Below are 9,840 nucleotides of genomic sequence, written 5' to 3'. Positions count from 1 at the left end.
AACTTCGATAGTTTGGAAAGTTAGTAATGTATAAATTGACTATTAGTAACGAATTTCTAAATTTATAGGATAATCCAACGGTCGAAAGTTTGTAATGTATAGATGCCACTTAATTGACCTTATCTACAAAGTAAACACCGTGTCCTTGTATAAAATTGTCTTGGATTTGTATAAAAGCTGGGGCGGCCTAACAAATTTGGAAGCAGGCTATATATTTAAATGTGACATTTTTGTTATCACTTAAATAATATATAACTACCTATCAAATATATATATATATATATATATATATATAAAACTAGTGTTTAATATCATAAGATTTTTATAACAAAAATCTATTCCTTTTATTTTGTAATATGTTTTTTTTTTTTTGGAGAAAAATGCTAAACCTTTAACAAATTTTACTAAAAAGAACTTTCAAACATGAAGAAATGAATGCGATTAGTGACATTTCAAGAAGATAAAAAACAAGTATTTGAATAAATGATGTTATGAATATTATAAATTTTACAACATGAGGCTTACAAAGATGTATCACTAATCACAAAAAATAATTCAAAAATGAATTTAATATGTTATTGATATCCACATATTATATTAAGAGAAATTATTGTGTACTCCCAAAGTACTATAAATGCGTACTCCCTCCTCTCACATAAATTGTGGGTTTCATTAATTAAATTTATAGTAAGACCTACCATTCATATAAGAGGGGGGACTACACATTTATAGTACTTCGAGAGTATCTAATAATTTTCCTTATATTAATTGCCACATTAATTTGTAAAGTTTTCATGTAAAATTAATAATATTTCTAACATTTTCCTATCTGAATTATTTTGTGCGATTAGTGACAAATATATTTGTAAGGAAAAATGTTAGAGATACAAATTCTTTTATAAAAAAATTTACAAACTGATGTTATAGTGAATAATTATAGATAAATAAAAAAGTGATATTATTGGTAAGTCCAGATAAGAACTGGTAAGAAATTAGCCACAACAATAATTTGTAAAAATATTGTAAAATAATTTATAATTATAACATTACTATATTTGTAAGACTCATGTATTTAAAGTTATATTATATGTAATATTACTCAACTCTTTGGAAGTTTTTTAAAATAGAGAAAAATTATAAAACTATTTTTTCTTTTTGCTTATATCTCCAATTTTGTTTTTTAAATATATCAATTTTTGCCCCAAAAGTAGGAGCCTAGGCGGTGGCCTAAGTGGCCTAGGCCCCGGCCCTCTATAAGAGTTTGACAGCTCAACGATTCTCCTTAATTTAAGTAAAATAGTTTTTTTAAAAAAATTAGAAAGAAAAAAAAAATCTCTCTCTTTTTCTATGTCTATATAAACACTAGCTAAACCAGTTTAGGAGATCCATCTTCTTCCCTTTTGACCTAGTAGGCGGTTTTTGGTCACTCTCTTTCTCTCTATATTTTTTGTAAATTTCGAAGTGAACAAAAAAACACAGCGAGAATGCCTGCAGTTGGAGGAATTCCCACGGGCCCTGGCAAGGAGTACCCCGGAAACCTCACTCCCTATGTCGTCGTAACGTGTGTCGTTGCAGCTATGGGGGGTTTGATTTTCGGTTACGATATAGGAATTTCTGGTAATTATACGAGAACTTCATATTTTTGTATTTTTGTAGTCAGTCGAGACTGAACTGGAAGAGATTTGAATCATAAACGTATCTGTTTCTTTTTTTAACGTTGTGTTATGGTGTTTTTAACAGGTGGGGTCACGTCTATGGACCCTTTCTTGCTCAAGTTTTTCCCAGAGGTTTATCGGTCGAAGCATAATGATTCGTCGAACAACCAGTACTGCCAATACAACAGTGAGACTTTAACGATGTTCACATCGTCGTTGTATTTGGCTGCTCTTCTTTCATCACTTGTGGCATCCATTGTGACACGTAAACTTGGACGAAAACCGTCTATGTTGTTTGGTGGTCTGCTCTTCTTCGCCGGTGCTCTTCTCAATGGCTTTGCCCAAGCTGTGTGGATGTTGATTGTGGGCCGTATACTTCTTGGTTTCGGTATTGGGTTCGCTAATCAGGTATTGTTCTTTGTTTTGGGATCATGATTTTTATTTTTGGTGTGTTTTTGTGTTTTGGTACAAAGAAAGTTGTCGGTAGAGAGCAACAACAACAAAAAAGAAAAAAGAAAATACTGTGTTGTCTGAAAACAAAATCGAAGAACATATACAGTGCGATATTCCTTTGATTTTAGTGATGTCTGTTTTTCTTTTTCAGTTTTTTGTCGTTATATATGCCTCTCTGTATTTGTATTCTTAGATTTGTTGAAACTCTACTTCTACTGTTTTTTTACCTTTTAGATCTTGTTTCGTAGTTTTGACTATGGCATCTTAAATAAAAAAAAAGTGTACCGGATGAGACAATTGTTTGGAACATGACAAAAATGAATTTTGTGTACAAAGTTGTTTCTGATCCGATATGGGCTTCTACACTCCCTTTGTTTGATATTTTGTTTATTATTTAGCTTTTGGAGATTTGGTTTTTTTTTTTGTTTTTTTACTCATCTCTGATTCTCTTCTCTCTTCTCAGTTTTTTCCCCCCTGACTTGCGCCTTTTAGAGTTCTGTTTCTATTAGTAAAATTGTATTATGTTTGGTTGCTGGGAAAAGTTGGAAAAAGAAAATATGATAATGATTTTCCCTAAAAAAGAGGAGGGATGAGAGAAGACTTTGGACTAACGGGAAGAGTAGAAATTTTTTTTTTGAAAAAGTCATAGCATTGCCTTCTTTTTCTTCACAAATGACATCTCTATGTACTGTGTACACTCTTTTCCGCCATTGCTTACTTCAATAGTCCAATTTTTTGAATAGAAAACCATTGTAATTTGATAGGCTCAACCAATCAAGCAAATTAAAATTATTTCCATGTGATTTTGTTTTGTTTTGTATTTGATTTTCTCAACTTGTTTTTAGTCCAAGAAACATGACAACTTGACACAACCATGTGGTCCCTAGAGAACGACATTTTCATTTTTTTTTTTTTTTTTCTTTTTCTCCTGTCTGATTATTACTTGTTAGTTGTTACTAACCACATTAAAATAGTATCAGTTCTATCATCAGACATTTCATCTGATTTAATTTATTTTTTGTGGGTGTTTGTAAATTGTAATTATAGTCTGTGCCACTCTACCTATCTGAAACGGCTCCATACAAGTACAGAGGTGCTCTCAACATTGGGTTCCAATTGTCCATCACAGTTGGTATCCTCGTTGCCAATGTGTTGAACTACTTCTTTGCCAAGATTGAAGGTGGTTGGGGATGGCGTTTGAGTTTGGGTGGTGCCATTGTCCCTGCAATTATATTAACAGTGGGTTCATTGTTTCTTCCTGATACCCCGAACTCCTTGATTGAACGTGGTAAAATGGAGGACGCCAGAGAAAAACTTAAGAGAATTAGGGGTCTTGAAAATGTTGATGAGGAATTCAATGACCTTGTCATGGCTAGTGAATTATCAAAGCAAGTGGAACACCCTTGGAGAAACTTGTTACAAAGAAAATATAGGCCACACATGGCTGTTGCCACCCTGATTCCCTTCTTTCAACAACTCACTGGCATCAATGTGATCATGTTCTATGCACCTGTCTTGTTTAACACCATTGGGTTCGGAGACAATGCTTCACTGATGTCTTCTGTGATCACTGGCCTTGTTAATGTTATTGCAACCCTTGTTTCAATCTATGGTGTTGATAAATGGGGAAGGAGATTCCTCTTCCTTGAGGGTGGAGCTCAAATGCTTGTCTGCCAGGTAAATCTTTAACTAGTAATTTGATCCAATTTATTATAGTTTTTGTTGACACAAAGTTAATTTGATGTTCTTTTTTGTCCACAGATCATTGTTGCAGCTTGCATTGGTGCTAAATTTGGAATAGATGGTAATCCTGGTGAATTGCCCAACTGGTATGCAATTGTTGTGGTGCTCTTCATTTGCATCTATGTTGCTGCATTTGCATGGTCTTGGGGTCCTCTTGGCTGGTTGGTGCCTAGTGAAGTTTTCCCACTCGAAATTCGATCAGCTGCTCAGAGTATCAACGTGTCAGTGAACATGGTTTTCACATTTATTGTTGCTCAGATCTTCTTAAATATGCTGTGCCATTTGAAGTTTGGGCTATTCCTTTTCTTTGCCTTCTTTGTGCTGGTAATGACCATATATATCTACTACTTCTTGCCTGAGACAAAGAATATTCCAATTGAAGAGATGAACCAAGTATGGAGGTCTCATTGGTTCTGGGCCAAATTCATGACTGAAGAATTCTCTAATGGAAACGTGGAGATGCTCAAGGGAGGCCAGGCTCTTAAAAATGTCTAATTGGATCCAATAATTAAAAAAAAAAATACAAGCCCAACTCGAGACCCGAAAGCCTCAAAAAACTGTGCAGATTTCGGCCGGGATTGGTTTCCAACTAGCTTTGGTTGTAGGGACTACATCAATATTCTTTTGGAATCCCATTTAATATTTTGCAAGACTAAATTATAGCAAAACTCCCACATCCTACTTAAGGAGCATTTGATTGTACTCTCCACAAAAATTCATACGTGCATATTGTACTCTCCCACATCCTATTTTTTTTTTTTTTTTTTTTTTTTTTTTTTTTTTTTTTTTTTAAATCACTCTTTTTCAAGAAACTGACTAGTGGGAATCTAAACTATCATTGGTCTTATCAAGCCTATAAGGTTGAAGAGGTATAGCCAATGTAAATGTTTTTTTTTTTATTGTTAATGTTACCCATCAGGCAGTAGAAATGTATGGAGTAGATACCCACAATGACCCAAGAATCTAGTTTATGAATGGGCCGGCTGAAGCTATAGGCGACTTAGGCGGCCGCCTAAGACCCCCACTTGTAAGAGGCCCCCAAGTAGTAATAATATAGTATATAATATTGTTTTCTTGTCTGGGAAAAAAAAAAATTGTTTTCTCGTTTGAAACTGAAAAAACAAAAAAAAACAAAAAATTGTTTTCTCGTCTGAAACTGAAAGAAGAAGAAGAAGAAAAAAAAAAAAAAAAAACCTGTTTCTCACACTAAAGTGACATGAAGGCTAATACAATCACCGTATCTTTAGTTTACAGAAGAAAAGATTACAAAAGGCCCTTTTCTCATCTTAAAAAAAATAATAATAATTAAAAAAAAAAAAGAGGCCCGTTTTTCACACTGAAGTGACATGAAGGCTAATGCAATCACCATATCTACAGAAGAAAAGATTACAAAAAGCTCGTTTCTCATCTTGAAAAAAAAAAGAAAAAAAAAAAGCCAGGCCCGTTTCTTACGCTGAAGTGACATGAAATCCCATCACCAAATCTTTAACTGCAGAAGAAAAGATTACAAAAGGCAGAAATCTTTAGTTTGTAGAAGAAAATATTACAAAAGGCAGAAAGAAGAAAAAAATCGCCCACTCTCTGACTCTCTCCAGTCTCCATCTTGATTCCAAAAAAAAAAATACTCTTTTTAGTTCACTTACTCATCAATTGGTGTTGGCAATAGACTTGGTGTGTTCACAGATCTTCATTTCAAGTTCGTTTTTTGTTTTCTCCTCCTTCGCTTCTTTGGCTCTTTCGTCTTCTTCATGGTCATTGGTTTGCTGCTGGGTGTCTGGGTTTTTTTTTGGTTGAAGAGGAGTTTGCTTTGCTATTGCTCATTGCTGCTGAGTAAAGAGTACAAACAGTGCCGGCAAGAGAACAAACAAAAAGATTTAAAGAATTTACTTTACGAAAAGTGAAAAAGAGAACCTTAGATTTCTCTAGAAGCCATGATGTGGACCCTTAGATTTCTCATTTCTCTAGACTCTTAGATTGCTTTAGATTTCTCTAGATTCTAGAAGCCACTTAAACTCTTACTGTTTTAGTCTTTTAAAGTGAAAAAGAGTTTACACGTTTTAGTCTTTTACTCTTACACGTTTTAGACAGCCTTACATGTTTTGCTTTTGTTTTTGTTTTTGTTTTTTTGTTTTTTTGTATTTTTTTTTTTAGGAATCACATTTAGTGTGATGGACTTTTAGTCTTAGTGAATGAGTGAATCAAGTTGAGTTCTACCTATTTTTCTAGTGGGTTAGTCTTAGTAGATCCAATCAAGTTAAGCCCTACACATTTTGCTAAAAAAAAAAGGTTTATTGCTACACAAAAAAAAAAAAAAAAAAAGAGTATTGATAACAAAATTATAAATTTAGAATAATTTACTTTGTATTAATATTAATTTTAATTTTTTTGTGCAGGTTTAAAGTGTAAAGTGATCATATTAAGTAAAGCTACAATTGTGCTTTTGATAAACCAGGTTCTATTGTTTTATACATTAAATTTATATTATTCTAGTTAAATTGTAATTTTTTTTTTTAATTATAGATTGTATTTCATTTATTTGTAAATATTTTTTAATTACAAATGTCTACTAGAAAATATCCATCCAGATATGAAAAACTATATAAAAAAAAAAAGACAAAGAGAAGAACTAATTGAATCTCAAAAAGGAGCTATAGACAAATTTATTACTAGTAAAAAACAAAATTTTCTAGAAAATTTGAGTGAAGGTTTCATAAATGAACAAGAAATTCATCAAAAAGAGTTAGAAGATAATGAAAATATCCAACAAAATGATAATAACGAAGGTGGTCATGATAATGTTCAAACATGTAATGTCACCATTCTTGATAATGAAGCTCAAAATAATTTAAAGGAGAGTGAAAATATTAATGATCAACCTAATTATATTCCTACAAATATTTTTGATCCAAGTCAATGGAAAACTATTGATATAAAATTAAGAAATTTGTTAGTAGAAAAGGTCCCGTTTAAAGCTTTCGCCTAAGACCCCCAAATTTGTTGAGCCGACCCTGTTTATGATAATAAGTTTCACAATCAATATGCACGACATAACCTTCATAACGAGTATACATGTTAAAACATAAGATTGTAAAAAAGTAAAGAAAAATACATTGAGGTGGGACAGCAGTAATACTTAAAAAATATGGAAAATTTTCATGAAGAGTTTTTTTTTTTTTTTTTTTTGAAAAGCGATTACATCAAATTTGCGCATTAAAATCTTTTTTTATTTGCTTAATGAATATAAGTTTTTTTTTTTTTTTTTTTTTTTTTTTTTTTTTTTTTTTTTGAGGATGACTTAATGGGTATAGGTAATCTAATTATATTACATTTATAAAAATTTTATCTTAGTTATTGTTATTAATGTATTGTTATTGTTATTAGACCAAATAGGACCAATGCAGACCGAATGGGATTAAATAAAACTAAATTAGGTAGAATAGACCAAATAGGATAAAAGTGGATAGAATGGACAGAATAGGACTAATGTGGACTAAATAGGGCCAATGTGGACTGAATGGATCAAAGTGGATTGAATTAGACTGAATTGGATCGAATAGAAATTTAGTGAACAAAATAGACTAAATAGGACTGAATGGACCAAATTGGACCAAAGAGGATAGAAGGATTGAATAGAACTAATGTGGACGGAATAAGACTTTTGAATATTTATAATTTTTATTGCATTTTTAGGGCTTATATTTCTAATTTCTAATGTCTATTTTAATATTTTCTTTGTATTTTTTAACTCAAAACTAAAGAGTTTAGCTCAAATATAATAAAATTTCAAAAATTTCAACCCAAAAATTAAGTAAAAAGTGAATTTTTGAGCTAAACTTAAAAAGCAAGCAGAAAAAAAAAAAAAAAAAAAAATTAAGGCCCAATTAGTCTAAGTGGACTGAAGGGGGACCGAATTGACCAAGTGGACCAAATTGGACCGAGTCAACCAAATTGGACCAAAGTAGACCTAATTGGACTGAATAGAATTTTTTTTTTTTTTTTTTAATTTTTAAGAAAAAATTATCCTCAAAAAATTATACTTATATTACAATACAAAATAATTATTCATTCTTACGCATGGCATGGATCTGCAACTAGTTGCATATATAAAAAACGATGCTACTTAATATAATTGAACCTTTTCATTTGTTTCTATATCGAAAGTTTGTATACAGTGTATTAAATTTCAAATTAGCACAATACAAGCTTGAAACTTAGTAATGTCTAATCTTCACGTTAGCATGATGTTTGGGCTCTACGCCTCTAGCTATTGGCCAAGATGCTCCATTTCATGCTGCGTAAAAGCATACTGGTAGCCTTGAACTCTACCTACGGGCCAAGATAGCTATTGGGTATGACGCAAGTGGGCTATGTGTAGTGCTTTATTGAAATTCCTTATCCTTCTGCACTTAGGGAGTTTTTGTTATGATACTCTTTTAGGATTTGGGATTTGGCTTGCTTGAAAATTGAAATAGATGGGATATAGTCCCTCTAGTATTGAAAATTGTGGGAGATTTGGTGCACATCTTCTACCATCTCCCATATTCAAACTCAAATAATGCGTGGTTATGTTGTGATAATTTGGCATGGTTACTACTAAATAGGAGCAGAAGATGGAGAACTTATCAGTATCTTACTCTTAGTTGCATACTTGCATTTATTTTTAGGAGCATTTTGACTCTTTGTTATTTAAAAAGGAAAAGAAAAGAGAGAACAAATTTTTTACCTTGTGGTTGTAATGATACATGTGTTGAGGAAAAGATTACATGTGGCTAACCTTGACTAATGTATTTGAATCTACAGCTGACCCCAAATTTGGGACTAAAACTTTGTTGTCGTCAGTTGTAATAAGGCCCAGTTGATTGTTGAGAGTTTCTTTCTTCTTTCTGTAAGGTAAGAATATTAGAGTGCTGGTGTCGCTCATGTTGCAAAATCAAAGGCGTGGAACATATCTGAATATTGCTTTTATTTGGTATTTCTTTTCTTGTGCTGCTTTTTTGATACTCTACAAAGGTACATTGGAATTATTCCATTGTGCTAAATTTTAATCCCTATAAGGTTGTAACTGTGTGTTGAAGAAGCTTGTTACATTTGACAACATTTGATTGCTTGTGCATGTGATACATGGATGCAGTACTAAAATGTAAAAGAGCTGAATCTCATTCTAACTAAGGAATTTCTTAGATCAACATATCAAAGTAGTACAGATCAGTAAGGAAGAAAGTAGATCAATAAGGAAGAAAAGAAGAAAGCAGCTGAAATAAGGCATTAGGCATTAAACAACAATAGCTTGCTTTATAGCAATAATAATAATTTTAACAGCCACCACATAAACAATTATATTGAAGAAGACCATATGTATAATAATAATATATGTTAGACATGATTTTTATTTTGGTCTAAAAACTTGATATCAAAAACTTCAAATCATCATAACACTAGTCATTAATGATTCCTTGACTTTGCATTGAGGAATTAATGGAAGACACAGCAATTTGTTTTACTTACATTCATTGTAGTTGGGCAAGGTTCTGGTCAAATTCTTAAATTGGAAACAGATTTGGTCATGAATGCCAAATGTTATAGAAAATAATCCCAAAAAAGCAAAAGACTTAATGCCACCACCCCCCCCCCCCCCCGGCCCAACCCAAGACCCGAAAATCTTAAAAAACTATGTAGACCTTGGCCGAGTTTGGTTTCTTATTAGGTCTGGTTTAAGGTGATTATACTCAATTTGCTATACTTTAGTCTGAAAAGTCCTTGCCATTCCCATTTAATATTTTGCAAGACTAAACTATAGCAAGACTCCCACATCCTAAGTCAAGAGCATATGAGAAATGGAATCTATTCCTTTTCCATTAGTGATTGTACTTTCCCCAAAAATTCATTAAAACACAACATCAGAAGCCTTTATGAAGAATTGCTTAAAACCGATTTAACCATACTGGTTTTCGGTTTTTCTAGTTATATCAGCAGTTGTTGATTTTTTTTG

At 32.2% G+C, this 9,840-nt stretch overlaps 1 protein-coding gene across 1 annotated transcript; it reads left to right on the top strand.

Moving 5' to 3' along the window:
* The first annotated feature begins 1,344 nt into the window (after positions 1-1,344).
* Positions 1,345-4,603, top strand: LOC115991744 (sugar carrier protein C-like). Its single transcript, XM_031115636.1, has 4 exons — positions 1,345-1,617; positions 1,741-2,063; positions 3,156-3,785; positions 3,870-4,603. The coding sequence occupies exons 1-4, from the start codon at positions 1,485-1,487 to the stop codon at positions 4,344-4,346; spliced, it is 1,563 nt and encodes a 520-aa protein (XP_030971496.1). The 5' UTR covers positions 1,345-1,484; the 3' UTR covers positions 4,347-4,603.
* The last annotated feature ends 5,237 nt before the right edge of the window (positions 4,604-9,840 follow it).

Source organism: Quercus lobata, chromosome 5 (assembly GCF_001633185.2).
Source record: "Quercus lobata isolate SW786 chromosome 5, ValleyOak3.0 Primary Assembly, whole genome shotgun sequence".
Taxonomy (NCBI): domain Eukaryota; kingdom Viridiplantae; phylum Streptophyta; class Magnoliopsida; order Fagales; family Fagaceae; genus Quercus; species Quercus lobata.
This window is presented reverse-complemented; position numbering and strand designations above follow the sequence as displayed.